This window comes from Mus pahari, unplaced genomic scaffold (genome assembly GCF_900095145.1).
Source record: "Mus pahari unplaced genomic scaffold, PAHARI_EIJ_v1.1 scaffold_6812_1, whole genome shotgun sequence".
In the NCBI taxonomy this organism is placed as follows: domain Eukaryota; kingdom Metazoa; phylum Chordata; class Mammalia; order Rodentia; family Muridae; genus Mus; species Mus pahari.
In genome coordinates, this window is record NW_018392708.1 from 58,110 (window position 1) to 73,519 (window position 15,410).

Genomic DNA, 15,410 nt, shown 5'->3' on the forward strand with positions numbered 1-15,410 from the left:
CTAGCACAGCAGCCCCACCCTGTTAAACTGCAGTTCCCTTCCTCTTATTAAATGAGAATGTAGGACTGCACAGAACGGGAAAAACCAAGTGGGGGTCTCTTCTAGGTACTCAAGCCCGTACCACACTCCAAAGGAATTTCCTTGTAAGTGAAATCTTCTGGCTTTGCCCGGGACTTGGCATGTTCTTGCCATGTTCGGTACATGAAGAACTGCTTCCATGTCTCTTTGCCCAGGAGCTTTAGGGTGACCATGTCACAGTAGAGCCATCTCTTCTGACACAAATTCCTGCAATGCACAATTGCAATCCCATCAGGCTGAACCCAGTCACCTCACCTTAGAGCCACTGTTACAGTGAGCAAACTTTTTATTCATCAACCATCCTCATGCAGCAGAGGTACAGGTCCAGAATCAAAAAGCCTCTTATTTCCTTCCTGCCCCATCTTGTTCCCTCTTCCCATCCCACCCTGCCCCTCTCCTTACCTCCACAGGACATCACTGCTTGCAAGTGCATTCCAGTTCTATGGGAGAGAAAAGAATCCTTAATCCAACAACTGCCTCCCTCTCCTGCTCTCAATTTGTTCTCTGTTGGGCCTACACAGGTTAATCAAACAGTCCTAGCTCTCCAGGCCCTGCCAGCCTGGAGAGACCTACCCCAGCCAACACAAGTCACCTCGTGAGGGCCCAGAGGAAGGAGGGCCAGTCTCGAAGGTCTGACATGGAGTCTCAAGGATGCTTCCTATCAGCAGCACGTCTTTGCATGGCAGCTTGGTCTTTTCATTTAGCAGAATTTTGGTATCAAACTTACTGATCCGAGATAGGGTGTCTAGTAGCCTGGGCTGGTTTTACATTCATGTAATTGAGTCTGACCCTAACTCCTGCTCATCTTGCTTCCACCTCCCAAGTGCTTCAATTACAGTCCTGCACCACCACTCCTGTCTCATTTACCCGGACTTGAGGTCTTCCCAGTGGATAATGTTAACCCATGCCCCTTAGATGTATCTGTTTGCTATTCTAAGGTTGGCACTTCTGTAGGTCAAGAGAAGCAACTGAGTCCGTGAGACACTAACATGTCAGAGCTGAATAGACAGGACTGAATAACGAAAGTTTAAAGAGAGAGGGAAGGAAGCAAGGGAGGGATTGAGGGAGGGAAGGTGTGAGGATGAAAGGTTGCGTGAGTGTGGTGCTATGGTAGCCAAGACTCCAAGACTGAGTGGGAAAGGCCAAAGGGGCCTTATGTAAAATGTACGGAATGGAGGAGGTCAGCCAAGGAGCTTTTACCTTGTTCACTTGGGCAACCTGTAGCAAACTGTAGGCATCCAGATAGGAGAGGATTTTCATCAATGGCAAACTAGGCAAATGGATCGCCATCTTTTGTAGCCTAAGTCCACACCGACTCTTCTTTCTCCTCCCCAGCTTGCTCTGATTTTAATGGCTTGGCAAAGATTTAGCAGGATTGCCAACCACAGGTCATCAGGCTTTGATTGGGGCAAGCTGCGGCTGTGTAGACTCTCAGCCTGACTCCCCACCCCATCACTGGAGCCAGATGCACTCAGCTGAGAGTGCTCACACCTTAACTCACTCCATAGTGATTTTCACTGAGTAGATGAGCTCAACAACCCCTTCCTGGCACTGTGGAGATCAAAAGCACATGATCTGGGGCAGCCCCGATTGATGATGTACTTGTCAGAACTTTCTAGAAAATCCTGAGTAACACACTAATTTTCAACAGGTTCAATTGCTTATGTGAAGCCCATTAGGTTTCTCCAAATTACTGGTGTAGGGAATCTGGTTTCCATGTGCATGTCTACCCTGAGAACTGAGTTAGCTCAGCAGGGCCCACCTCTTTGTTGCCTGCACAGCCTCTGAGGTCATGTGCTTGTGTACTTAGCTTTCCAGTAGAAAAGGGCAGTCAGAGAAGACACCTAACATTAACTGCTGGTCTCTACACATGCATGTGCATGAGCACTGGAGCATATAGACACTTTTACATGTACTGCACATGATTTCCAGGCCAGCCTAGGCTAAAGAATGAGACTTTGTTTCAAAAAAGAGTTAAAGTATTATGCTGATTTTATTCATGCTGATTATATTACCAACTAGAAATCAGAACAGATTTTCATTCTAAAATGACCTTCTCCTGTGCATCCACAGGTAGGGCTTATGTTCTGGACCCTTGGTGACTATGTTACTTTGTACTGTGAGACAACAATTCACGGAATGAACTCAAGACCACCCAGTACCTTCCCCCTTCAAAAAGGACTTTCCAAACTGTACTAGCAGGCCAAGTGCAGAGCCAGATAAGGAAGCTGGCTAGCTAAACAAACGTAAAAACATAGTTTTAGTGGCCAAAATGATTATCAGGACTTGAATACTTTTAGTATTGGGGAGAGATACTCCCCGATTGGGTTAGGCCTATTTAGGCTACAGATGGACAGTATTAATTTATAAAGTTGTTACTGTTTTTGAGTTCAATTTCCTTATACTCCCTGAAGCAATTAGTAATTATGCAATTCTCAGAAATGATTTTGTGTAAAATAATTGCTTGCAACGACCAAAGCAATGATAGCTGTTCTCAGAGAAATAACCATGACAAAAATAACAGGTTCTCAGAATCCCCCTCCCCCACCCCACACTGAATTGTGACAAAGACCACAAACCGCCCTGACCTTGCTAGGATTCCCTGTGACATTAATAGCTGTGACTGACAAATAATTTCGAAATGTACTACTGCTTTGCTGACCAAATCATAATAACCCACCATGGGGGCAGGCAAAGTGAGTCACTAGGCCTAAGGGTTACTTAGTCACTATGCAAACCAACCAATGCCTGAAAGGATTACTTGCTACACCAATGAGAACCCTGTTGCTCAAATCTGCCTCTTACAAGGTATAAAAGTGTGTTCTTTCTTTGTTCTATGTCTCTCCTCTGGCCTACGTGCTGGGAGGAGGTCCCCAACATGTTGGATCAATAAAAATCCTCATGCGGTTTGCAGTGATGAAAGTCTCTGTGGTCTTTGTGAGAGAGGGTCTTTCGACGAACTCCAACAAACCCAGCACTACAATAGAGTGTACACAGACATGAATACACCATGGACGTATGCACCTATACATACTTAGATATGCACACATACAAATTGGTTATATGAGACACACTGTTTAAACTATGCTCTCCACTATTCAGATTGAAAATAATTTTGAGGACTGCAGGCCCCACCATTGGATTGCTATTACAGAATTGGATGTTAGAATGTGAAGAGGCAAGCAAAATGAAAGCAGCCTGCAGAGGGGACAACAGGCCACCATAGAGGCCCTGAAAGGAGGCCTCCTTGTGCTAAATTGCTCATTTTTCTTCTTTCTTTTTCTTATTTCTTTCCTTTATTTGACTTTGAGAAAGGGTCTCACTATCTAGTTCTGACTGGCTAGCCTGAATCGTGATATATAGTCCAGGCCTCAATCTTAGACATCTGTCTGCCTCTGCCTCCCAAGTGCTGGGGTGAAAGATGTGTGCCACAATGCCTGGCATTGACCTTTCTGTTTGCATGTTTGCTGAGCCAGAGGATGGCCCTGGCTTCTTTCTCTGAGTGACTGATTTAGATGTTCAAATGCAGAGCTGTTATAACTGCTTATAACAGACTTGAGGCATTGCTACCCTAGAAACCTAAACAATGGATATTATTCATTCATGATGGAGATCTGATTATTTTTACAATGTGTAATGGATTAAGGTGTGTGTGTGTGTGTGTGTGCGTGTGTGCATGTGTGTGTGTGTATGTACGTGTGTGTGTGCACGTGTGTGTGCATGTGTGTATGTGTGTGCGTGTGCATGTGTGTGTGTGCGTGTGTGTGTGATTGAATAAGAAAAGATATCATCCAATAAACCAGGCTGACCTAGAATTCACTAAGGAGTTTAGGGTTGGCCTCCAACATGAACTCTCTTGCTTGCAGAAGCCAGGAGAGGGCATTTGACCTCCTGGTCCTTAGGTTACAGACAGTTGTGAGCCCCCGTGTGGGTACTGAAAATCAAAACCAGGTCCTCTGGAAAAGCAGCCGGTACTCCTAACCACTGACTCATCTCTCCAACCTATAAACAGATACTTCTTGTTAAACCACTTTTTCAATAATGGCCATCTGGGAAAGGGACCATCATGTAAGCAGTAGAGATAAGAGCTGAGGAACACTTTCTGAGGCTCTGCTATTCACTGCACAGTGTGATCTGAAGATGGTTGTTGCAGTAGCTTCCTGAGGTACATTAACATGGGAGTCTACATGAGATGGGGTAGGTGGGAAAAGTATTCTCTGTCCCAGGTTTAGACATTGCTTATCTAACATTGTCAGGGCCCTGTTCTCTGTCGAGGCACTAGGAGACAACCCACCCCTTGTCTCTGTCAGTTCCCAGCAGCTGCCCTGGCATCCCTGGACTTGAGAAGCATCACTCCATTCTCTGTCCCTGCCACCAGTCATGTTCTCATCCTGGTACACATCCTTCTCTGCTTTGTTGTNTCTCACTANNTAGCTCTGTTGACCTAGGGTCACTATGTAGACAAGACTGNACATGAACTCCCAGGGATCCCCCTGCCTCTGCCTGCTGCTGAGTGCTGGGATTAAAGGTGTGTGCCATCATGCAGAAATTTCTTTTGTTTTGTTTCTAGACTTGATTTCTCTGTGTAGCCCTGGCTGTCATGGAACTCCCTCTGTAGGCCAGNNTGACCTCCGCCTCAGAGATCTGGATGCTTCTACCCCCAGAGTGCTGAGATTAGAGGCAAACACTGCCACCATCACCCAGCTGGGATGTCTTTCTTGTTTCAGGTCACCTGTAAATGTAGTTGGAGCACATCTGGGTAAATTAAGCTCCTCATTTGAGATAACGCCTCCCTTTGTTTTTTTTTATTATGTGAATGAGAGTGTGTGTTTGTGAACTTGAGCACAGGTACACACAAAGGTCAAGGTGTCAGATCTTTCTGGTGCTAGAGTTACAAGCAGTCGTGAGCCTTCCCAGGGAATTCTGGGAATAGAACTGGAGTCTTTTTATTAGATATTTTCTTCATTTACATTTCAAATACTATCCCAAAAGTCCCCTATACCCTCCCCCCACCCTGCTCCCCTACCCACCAACTCCCACTCCTTGGCCCTGGCATTCCCCTGTACTGGGACATATAAAGTTTTCAAGACCAAGGGGCCTCTCTTCCCAATGATGGCCAATTAGGCCATCTTCTGCTACATATGCATATGCAGCTAGAGACACGAACTCTGGGGTTACTGGTTGGTTCATATTGTTGTTCCTCCTATAGGGTTGCAGACCCCTTCCTCTCCTTGGATAATTTCTCTAGCTCCTCCATTTGGGGCCCTGTGTTCCATCCTATAGATGACTGTGAGCATCCACTTCTGTATTTCCAGGCACTGGCATAGTCTCACAGGAGACAGCTATATCAGGGTCCTTTTGGCGAAATCTTGCTGGCATATGCAATAGTATCTGCATTTGGTGGCTGATTATGGGATGGACCCCCAGGTGGGGCAGTCTCTGGATGGTCCATCCTTTCATCTTAACTCCAAACTTTGTTTCTGCAGCTCCTTCCATGGGTATTTTATTCCCTATTCTAGGGAGCAATGAAGTATCCACACATTGGTCTTCCTTCTTGATTTTCATGTGTTTTGGAAATTGTATCTTGGATATTCTAGGTTTCTGGGCTAATATCCACTTGTCAGTAAGTGCATATCAAGTGACTTCTTTTGTGGTTGGGTTACCTCACTCAGGATGATATTCTCCAGGTACATCCATTTGCCTAAGAATTTCATAAATTCATTGTTTTTAATAGCTGAGTAGTATTCCATTGTGTAAATGTACCACATTTTCTGTATCCATTCTTCTGTTGAGGGACATCTGGGTTCTTTCCAGCTTCTGGCTGTTATAAATAGGGCTGCTATAAACATAGTGGAGCATGTGTCCTTATCATCTATTTTTTAAACCCTGCTCCTCTTGCCCTATGCAGCTTTTGGCTGCGGACAAATGCCTATCTACAATTCCCCTGTCTCAAGGTGCTGTCATGCAGGGCCGTGGGTATAGGGGAAAGAAGAAAGTGGGAGAGAAACTGTGCCCTGCCAGAGTTCTGGTGCTCTGGACGGGCAGACGCGGGAGGACTGTCAGACGCTTTCCATGCAGCCCTGGGTGGGCATCTGGCTGTGTTAAGCCACTGTCCCCACATGGGGGGTGGTGGACAAGGGGCAACCCCAGGTACCAGGTTCTCAGTCTCCGGCATCCCACGTTGGATACGGCATAGAAGCTGAGAACAGAATAGGGGCCCCAGAGATAAGGGAAGAGGGCAGGGGGGAGGGGGGCGCTGGATAGTTCCCATGCAGGTGAGAGTCCTTAGTCTGGTCCATGGCTACAGCATAGGAAGGCCTTCTGTCAGGAGACTAGATGCGGCTCATTAAGAGAAAGCCTATCCCATCGTTCAAGCACGGAGAGCCTTGATGGTCAGAGACTATGGTTTTAGAGCTTAATTGTAGAAAGGCAGGGGGAAAGAGAGAAGGTAGAGAGACCAGCCATGGCCACAAGGAGAAAAGGGGGAAGAGAGAGAAAGAGGAGAAAGGCTAGACAGTAAGAGAGGTAAAAGCTTAGAGAGAGCGAGGTGGGAAGGAAAAGAGAAAAGGCGCTAGAGAGTAAGAAAGTTTAAAAAGAGCAAGAACAGCCCCTCTCATAGTGGGCTTTGTTATCTTGCTGTTGCTAGGTAACCGTGGGGAGCCGACTAGCCGGAGTGCCAGAAGCTTGGGACACTGTCTACTTGACTGCTACCCACATGCCTCTCTTGTGGGGGTTGTGGGGGCAGTAACTTCAACAGAAGCCAGGGGTCTAGGAGACATGATCAAACACCTTCTGTCCCATGTAGGTGGAAATTACCGCCATGGGTCCCACTGGAATTCAAGACCTCAGCTCAACTGGAGACCGGGCTGTCTGTGCATAGCCCATTGCCCCACACNGTACATCCATTTGCCTAAGAATTTCATAAATTCATTGTTTTTAATAGCTGAGTAGTATTCCATTGTGTAAATGTACCACATTTTCTGTATCCATTCTTCTGTTGAGGGACATCTGGGTTCTTTCCAGCTTCTGGCTGTTATAAATAGGGCTGCTATAAACATAGTGGAGCATGTGTCCTTATCATCTATTTTTTAAACCCTGCTCCTCTTGCCCTATGCAGCTTTTGGCTGCGGACAAATGCCTATCTACAATTCCCCTGTCTCAAGGTGCTGTCATGCAGGGCCGTGGGTATAGGGGAAAGAAGAAAGTGGGAGAGAAACTGTGCCCTGCCAGAGTTCTGGTGCTCTGGACGGGCAGACGCGGGAGGACTGTCAGACGCTTTCCATGCAGCCCTGGGTGGGCATCTGGCTGTGTTAAGCCACTGTCCCCACATGGGGGGTGGTGGACAAGGGGCAACCCCAGGTACCAGGTTCTCAGTCTCCGGCATCCCACGTTGGATACGGCATAGAAGCTGAGAACAGAATAGGGGCCCCAGAGATAAGGGAAGAGGGCAGGGGGGAGGGGGGCGCTGGATAGTTCCCATGCAGGTGAGAGTCCTTAGTCTGGTCCATGGCTACAGCATAGGAAGGCCTTCTGTCAGGAGACTAGATGCGGCTCATTAAGAGAAAGCCTATCCCATCGTTCAAGCACGGAGAGCCTTGATGGTCAGAGACTATGGTTTTAGAGCTTAATTGTAGAAAGGCAGGGGGAAAGAGAGAAGGTAGAGAGACCAGCCATGGCCACAAGGAGAAAAGGGGGAAGAGAGAGAAAGAGGAGAAAGGCTAGACAGTAAGAGAGGTAAAAGCTTAGAGAGAGCGAGGTGGGAAGGAAAAGAGAAAAGGCGCTAGAGAGTAAGAAAGTTTAAAAAGAGCAAGAACAGCCCCTCTCATAGTGGGCTTTGTTATCTTGCTGTTGCTAGGTAACCGTGGGGAGCCGACTAGCCGGAGTGCCAGAAGCTTGGGACACTGTCTACTTGACTGCTACCCACATGCCTCTCTTGTGGGGGTTGTGGGGGCAGTAACTTCAACAGAAGCCAGGGGTCTAGGAGACATGATCAAACACCTTCTGTCCCATGTAGGTGGAAATTACCGCCATGGGTCCCACTGGAATTCAAGACCTCAGCTCAACTGGAGACCGGGCTGTCTGTGCATAGCCCATTGCCCCACACTGTCACCCCTAAGTGAAATCAGCATCTGGTCAACACTACTTCAGCCTAGCTGTGTCCTGCTGAAATGCACCTCCTGCAACAACAGCCTCCAAAACATAAACTTTATACCTGGTGCTAGCATTAATGCTGTCCATTGCTTACCAAGCAGGGTACTGTTACTTTTCCTCTGTTTTCTGTGGAACTCCACCCAAGACAGTGTTTCTCATTGGTTTACCCACCCCCCAGCTTTGTTTGGGTGCCACCTATAGTTGTACAGGAGCCATGGATATCTGGGTTTACATGAAAGGGGGGCTGGAAATGAAAAAGGATGGGGTGTGAGAGAAGGATAGGGCCAAGACAAGTTTCTGATCAAGCCTCAAAGGTTAATTCTGCAGATCAAGCATATAAAGGAAAGACCACCAAAACCCATCCTTTGTTTCAGCTGGATCATGTTGCACACCAAGCTCAGCATGCAGTCTATTCCTCTTAAGTTCCTGTGGGAAATGGCAGGTGCAGCAAGAAAGACAACTCCACCTAGGTCATAAAACTGTGGCAATCACTCAAGGTCTGTGTACCCTGCTCAAGGCTGGGGGAAGGGCACAAAACACTGTCATTATGAAATTCCTTAAAATTCTATAAACAAATTGTCCCTCTTTTGCTTTTTTCAGTTGGTAATATTTTCATTCCCCAACTCAGAAGATTCTCTTCTGTTTAGCCATATAGCCTTATTTACTTACTTGAGAAAGGGTTTTGTCACACAGTCTGAGCTGCCTTGAGCTCCCTGTGATCAGGCTCAGCCTCCTGAGTGCTGGGTCTCCAGGCATACACTTCCCTTACCTAAACAGTCAGGGAGCTTGTTTTGCATGTATGTACGTATGTATGTATGTATGTATTAGGTAAGTTTGTTTCACCTGAATATGTTCCAGAAGCACGTATTTTCCTCAGAGGCCAGAAGAGGGTGTTGGATTGCTGGAATTGGATTGTCAGTTGTGAACTGCCCTGTGAGAGCTGGGAATTGAACCTGGGTCTTCTGGAAGAGAAGCTCTAGTCTTAACTAGCAAGCCTTCTATCAAGTCCCTTGGTTTTAGTTATTTTGAGAGGCAGTGTCATGTAACACACGTTAACCTTGAGCTCACCATATACTTTAGGATTCTTTTGGTTTTTGCCTCTCAAGTGGATTAGCTATGGGCTTTCTCTCTTTGCATGATTCTGTGTGGTATGCGCTTGTGTGCATGTGTGGAAATCTGAATGAGAATGGCTCCCATAAACTTGGCAACTAGTTAGTGGAACTATTTTGGAAGGATTAGGAGGTGTGGCCCTGTTGGAGGGGTTGTGTCACTGTGGACAGGCTTTGAGGTATAAAAAGACTTGTCATTCCCGTGGAGTCTCTTTGCTTCCTGTGTGCAGATCAAGATGTGCACTCTGCACTGTTCCTGCCTCCATGCCTTTTCTCCACCCTATTGACTCTAATCCTTTTAAAACATAAGCTCAGTTAACTTTAATTTACCATGTTAAGGTTTTCCAAGACAGGGTTTCTCTGGGTACACATATGTACACAGCCCTGACTGTCCTGGAACTCCCTCTGTAAACCAGGGTGGCTTGTACTCGGTTCTGGCTGACTCTGTGTCCCAAGGGGTGGGATTAAAGGTGTGCTCTGCCACCACCTGGCTTTTAGTAATTTTTTTCTTTTCTTTCCTTTTTTTAAACTGAGTTTATGTTTGTTGCTGTTTTGCCTGTATGTATATCTGTGTTGATGTACCATATTCCCTGGAAATGGAGTTACAGAGAGTTGTTAGCTGCTGTTTGTGTGCTAGCAATTGAACCCAGGTCCTCTGGAAGAGCAGCCAGTGGGCTTCACTGCTGAACCATCTCTCCAGCCCATGTGCCCTTGATTTCAAAACTGGTTTGAGAATAGAAAAAGAGCCGGGCAGTGGTGGTGCATGCCTTTAATCCCAGCACTTGGGAGGCAGAGGCAGGCAGATTTCCGAGTTCGAGGCCAGCCTGGTCTACAAAGTGAGTTCCAGGACAGCCAGAGCTACACAGAGAAACCCTGTCTCGAAAAAAACAAAAACAAAAATAAAAAATGAGAATAGAAAAATCTGTCAAGAATTCAAAAGTAAACAGTGAGGAGAGGTATATGGAAATGTTTAAAGGAGGAAGACAGAAAATGGCTAAGTATAGTCTCAAAAAAGGTCTTTTTTTTTTTTTTTAATTTGCCACATGGCTTCCGCAATGATAAGCTGCCCACATGGCCTCCTCATCTGATTCAACCCTATAGCAATGAAATGACAGATGTCACAGCCAAATGACTTGTTCATCTAGCCATGGCACTTGGTTCAGAGATAGGTTTTCATGATGTGGCCCTGGTTGGCCTGGAACTACTCTGTAGACCAGGCTGGCCTCAGAACACAGATCTTCCACCTGCCTGTGCCTCCCCAGTGTCAGGATGAAAGCTGTGCAGTGCCACACTTGGCCTCTTCACTGCTTAGCAACACTGAAATCACCAGCCTGGGCTTGCAAATAGACCTTTATTACCACTGAGTTACAGGACACACAACCCACTTAGATTTCAAGAGCAGAGATGTTCAAGGTATATGCCATCAGATAGCATGGATTGGGACCATCTCTCATCATCCGAATTATGCTCACATCATCACATAAAGTTTTTTCAAAGCAACTGCCAAGGGAAAAAAACAAGATGTCAGTACTCAAAATGGGAGTGAGTTTTATCATCTGATAGTTAAGGACTGTCTTTTCATCACAGTCCTGAATTTATTTAAAACTAAATACTTTTTTGTTGGGGACTGGAGAGATGGCTCAGTGGTTTAGAGCACTGACTGCTCTTCCAGAGGTACTGAGTTCAAGTCCCAGCAACCACATGGTGGCTCAAAATCATCTGTAATTCGATCTGATGCCATCTTCTGGTGTGTGTGAACATTACTATAGTGTACTCATATACATAAAATAAACCAATAAAAACTACATATTTATCATGTATGTATGTGTGCCTAGATGTGTGTATGTGTCTGTGCTTGAGCATGTATATGCCTGTGTGTGTGGATATGTGTGACTGCATACATGTGGGTGTGTGTACCTGTGCACATGCATTTGTGGGTGTGTGTGCCTATGTGTGCCTCTGTGTGTGTGTCCCCCACATGCATGCATACGCTCCTATGCTTGAAGTGGGTAGATAATAACTTGTGGAAATCAGTTCTCCCCTTTCAACAATAGGTTCCTGAGACTGAACTTGTCTGACTTGATGGCAATTGCCTGAACTGCTGAGCCATCTCAGGTTAATTTTGAGTGACTGTGCACATTGGCAAAGGAGGACTATCATCCATAGCATGAGTTCCAATCCCTGCCACCTGCAGTAGACCTCTGCCCCATTTCTCAATTCTCAGTTGTTCAAGTACATTACCTAGTTTAAGGACATAGAAAGAAGCCAGTTGTGATACCACACACCTAAAACTAACTACAATTTAGGAGGGTGCAGCCAGAGAATTGACAAAGTTCGAGTGAGTTTGGGATTAGTCAAGGCTATATAGTCTGACCTTGTCTCAGAAAAGAAACAAAGATTTTAATTTAAAAAGTTAATTTAAAAACTGAGTTCTGTTCCCTTAACCAAACTTGATACACAGTGAATATAGCAATGCATCTCCTCACCACTAAGGAGCATGGTGGGACACATGTCAATCATTCCATTCTTTAGTACTGACAGAAACCTCTACTGGATCACACAGGAGCTCAAGTGTCAGGCCTACTCTGGATTCACTACCCCAGCACAAGGAAGACAAAATACCTTGCCCAAATTGGTAAGTCTAAAGAGAGTCAAAGGAAATCAAGCTTAAATACATTAAGATCCAATAATTTATACTAGATTCACCAAGAACAAGTTTCTAAAAATTAAATAAAAAGCTCAAAATCAGAGGGGCATTACCCCTGATCTATAGAATGACAGGCCCCAATGTCAATAGATCTTTCAGCACATCATACAAGCCAGACAAACAGGGTCAAGTCCATTCCAAATCCTGAAGGAGAAGAAAATACCAATGAAAAAAACCAACACTGAGTGAAAGTGAAAAAGGTTGAGGAATACAAGGCAAGCCTTGGATACATAAAGTTTTAGGCTAGCCTTAACTACATAGCAAGTTTCAGGCCAGTCTGGGGGTATACAAGATGCCTCAAAAAAACAACATACATACACATGCTCAAACACACACACACACACACACACATTTTACATACCAAAGGCTGTCTTAAGCAAAACAACAAAAATGAAGCCATCACATACCAGATTTTAAAATATATCACAGCAAGCTGCTGTGACCAAAGCAGAATGAATGATACTGCCCTCAAACACCTGCATCACAGCCTAGAAGGAGAACCTGCACTTTTATAATCGTTGATTTTTTTTTTAAGGACAAGAAATAGACTCTCCAGTAAAAGGTATCACAAAGATTCAAAGACCAACATATTCTTATACCTCCCACTACTCAATAATCAACTCATAACACATTGAAAGAAAGACTAGATCTGAGACTAGAAAATGACTAAGAGAGAATCTGTAGAAAAAGCTCCATGACTTGGGTCTAGGCAGGAGTTCTTGGCTAGGATCTCCCAAGTACCAGCAACCAAAGCAAGAATTGATAAATGGGACTGAATCAAACTACAAAGTTTCCACAGCACAGTGGAGAAAACAAACAACACACCAAAACCTACCAAACAACAACAACAAATAATCAAGACAACAAAGATAACCCCCCCCCAGAGTGTGAGGGGAAAAACAAAATAAGGTTTCAATATATAGCTAAGATTAGCATTGAATTTGAATGCAGCATAGGCTACCTTCAAACTTGAGGTAATTCTTCTGCCTTAGTTTCCAGCAGGATGGAATTATAGCTCTGTTCCACTATGTTCAGAGGAAGAAATATCTTTAAGTAACACATGTAATATAAATTATATTGGTGAGTCGTCATGTGCTGTTGGCCCTTATTGAATAGGGACACTGGGTGAGCACCTTAGCCCCAGTACTGTGGAGGAAGAGACTGGTGGATCGCAAGGTAGAGTTCAAGGTCAGCCTGATTCCAAGACTGCCGACGCTACACATCAAAATCCTGCAAGAGCAGGGACTCTTTTTTTCTTTTCCTTTTTTTGGGAGACAGGGTCAGGGTGTCTTGCTAACAGGCAATCAACATTTGCTTCAGCATCCTGGGTGCAGGGTTTGGGGATTGTACCACCACACCATGATCACCGAAATAATGAAGGCAAGTAAAAGTCAAAGGAAAATTAGCCAAATGGAGATGAGGCAGCTCACTGAGGAAGGAACCCAAGAGGGGGCCACACTCAGGAGAACCCATCCTGCCATTAAAGACAAGACGTGAGGAAGCAGTCCTGAGACTGTTGACATTATGTGCTGAGATCCCAAGAACTAGCAATTCTTTCTTTTCCCACCCTCCCTCCATGCCTAGTACATAACCTCTCTCTATAACCATGGTTTTCTGGGACTCACTATGTAGACCAGGCTGGCATGGAATTGACAAGGTAGCCACTTGACTCTGCCTCCCCAGTGCTGGGATTAAAGGCTTGTATTACGCTTACCCAGTTCCTTTCTTTTTTGTGATGGTTTTGCAATGAACCCAATCTGGCTGCCAAATTTCCTGAATAGCAGAAAGTGACCTTGAACTTCTGGATTCTCCTGCCTCTGCTTCTTAAATATTATACATACACAGCCAATGTCTGTTCTGTGTGATCCTGGAGATCATAAGACTAAATTTATCTTTTTATAGAAAGTTCATTTCTCTTTTTAAAATGTATTTTTGCACAGAACTTTTCAATATGTTTAACTTTACTTTCATTGCATTGGTGTGAAGGTGTCAGTCAGATGCCCTGGAACTAGAGTTACAGACAGGTGTGAGCTGCTTGTGGATGCTGGGAATTGAACCCAAGTCCTCTCAAAGAGCAGCCAGTGCTCTTAACTGCTGAGCCAACTATCCAGCCCCAGATTTGTCTTAAAATTGATGTCCAGATTAAGTCAAGAAGCAGAGCTTACCTTTGCCGTGGCAGCTGTCTCCTGTTTTGCAGCCGATAACACTTTCTGAGCTGCGGGCTTCTCTCATCCCATGCGTACACATCCAAAGAGCCATTGATAAAAGTGACAATGACATGAAGGGGGTCCTTCAAAGAACACCAAAATATGAGTAGGAGTCAATGTCAGATCAAAAGACAGGGAGAGGCCTAGGAGAGGCTCATCAGGTAAAGGCACTTGCTGAGAAAGCCTGGTCCTCTGAGCCCACACAAAACTGGAAAGAGAGAGACACTAACTCCAGGAAGTTGACTTCTGGACTCTGAAAGAGCTCCAGCACAAACAAATGCATATGCGCACACACCAACAGTATTAAGTTTAAAAATGTAAATCTATTTACGAAAAAAATCACTGCAAGGGAAACATTCCAAACATACCACCCATAGTCTCAAGACCTCTTCTGGAAAGTATTGAAATTTCTGCAGACGGACACCCCCCATGCTGAAGAGCAAGACAGAGGATCCACTTGAACAAACAATCACATCCTTATCACTGACTCCAAAACATTCTGGTCTCCCCTCATATTCTGCCAACGAGAAGCTGGCTGTCAAATATCCTGTAGCAAACACAGAAAATACAGAGGCATTTTTTTTTAATCATTTAAGTAAGAGCAATATCCTTAATGCTTACTGAAAAGCGCATCCCTCCTTCCATGGCATGCTAGTCTGAAAGAGACAATGAAAACAGTCCTTTGGTCTGTCAAGTTCGTGTCCTGACGAATCCATGAACTCAGCCATAGAAAGACAGGCTGTGACACAGGGACCATGTGGACAGTCAGCTCAAACATTGGGAAGGTACTGGGAAGGGAGAGTAGAACCCAGTCCCTAGCACATGACAGAAATGGAAACATATCTGCCTGAGAAATCTGTAGTTCACAAGAGTGGTGACCATCAAGCACGCACAAGTTCACATCTCCGGAAGGAGCCTCCTTCTCCCTTTACAAAAACATCATGTGGAGCATCATTATATGGTGATCCACAATCCAGCACAGTCCAGTGGATCTCCAAGTTCAAGGGCAGCCTGGTCTACAGAGCAAGATCCAGGCTAGCCATGGCTACACAAAGAACCCCTGTCTTCAAAGACTAAAAATACAAATCAACATCAAGCATTTATAACTTACTATGAGCACATGCAGGAGACACAGGAGAAATGGCGATTTCTTTTAAA

General features: G+C 45.1%; 2 protein-coding genes across 2 annotated transcripts in view; both read right to left on the minus strand.

Moving 5' to 3' along the window:
• LOC110315149 (F-box/WD repeat-containing protein 15-like) overlaps window positions 1-1,374 on the minus strand; it is a 21,132-nt gene extending 19,758 nt beyond the window's left edge. The window contains exons 1-3 of the mRNA XM_021189282.1: window positions 1,279-1,374; window positions 481-518; window positions 122-285 (exon numbers count right to left, since the gene is read on the minus strand). Of these exons, the coding sequence (XP_021044941.1) occupies window positions 122-285; window positions 481-518; window positions 1,279-1,368 (292 nt within the window). The 5' untranslated portion in view covers window positions 1,369-1,374. The remainder of the gene's footprint in view (window positions 1-121; window positions 286-480; window positions 519-1,278) is intronic.
• A 9,349-nt stretch (window positions 1,375-10,723) lies between these two features.
• Window positions 10,724-15,410, minus strand: part of LOC110315147 (F-box/WD repeat-containing protein 15-like) — an 18,258-nt gene continuing 13,571 nt past the window's right edge. The window contains exons 8-10 of the mRNA XM_021189277.1: window positions 14,621-14,799; window positions 14,211-14,335; window positions 10,724-10,838 (exon numbers count right to left, since the gene is read on the minus strand). Of these exons, the coding sequence (XP_021044936.1) occupies window positions 10,724-10,838; window positions 14,211-14,335; window positions 14,621-14,799 (419 nt within the window). The remainder of the gene's footprint in view (window positions 10,839-14,210; window positions 14,336-14,620; window positions 14,800-15,410) is intronic.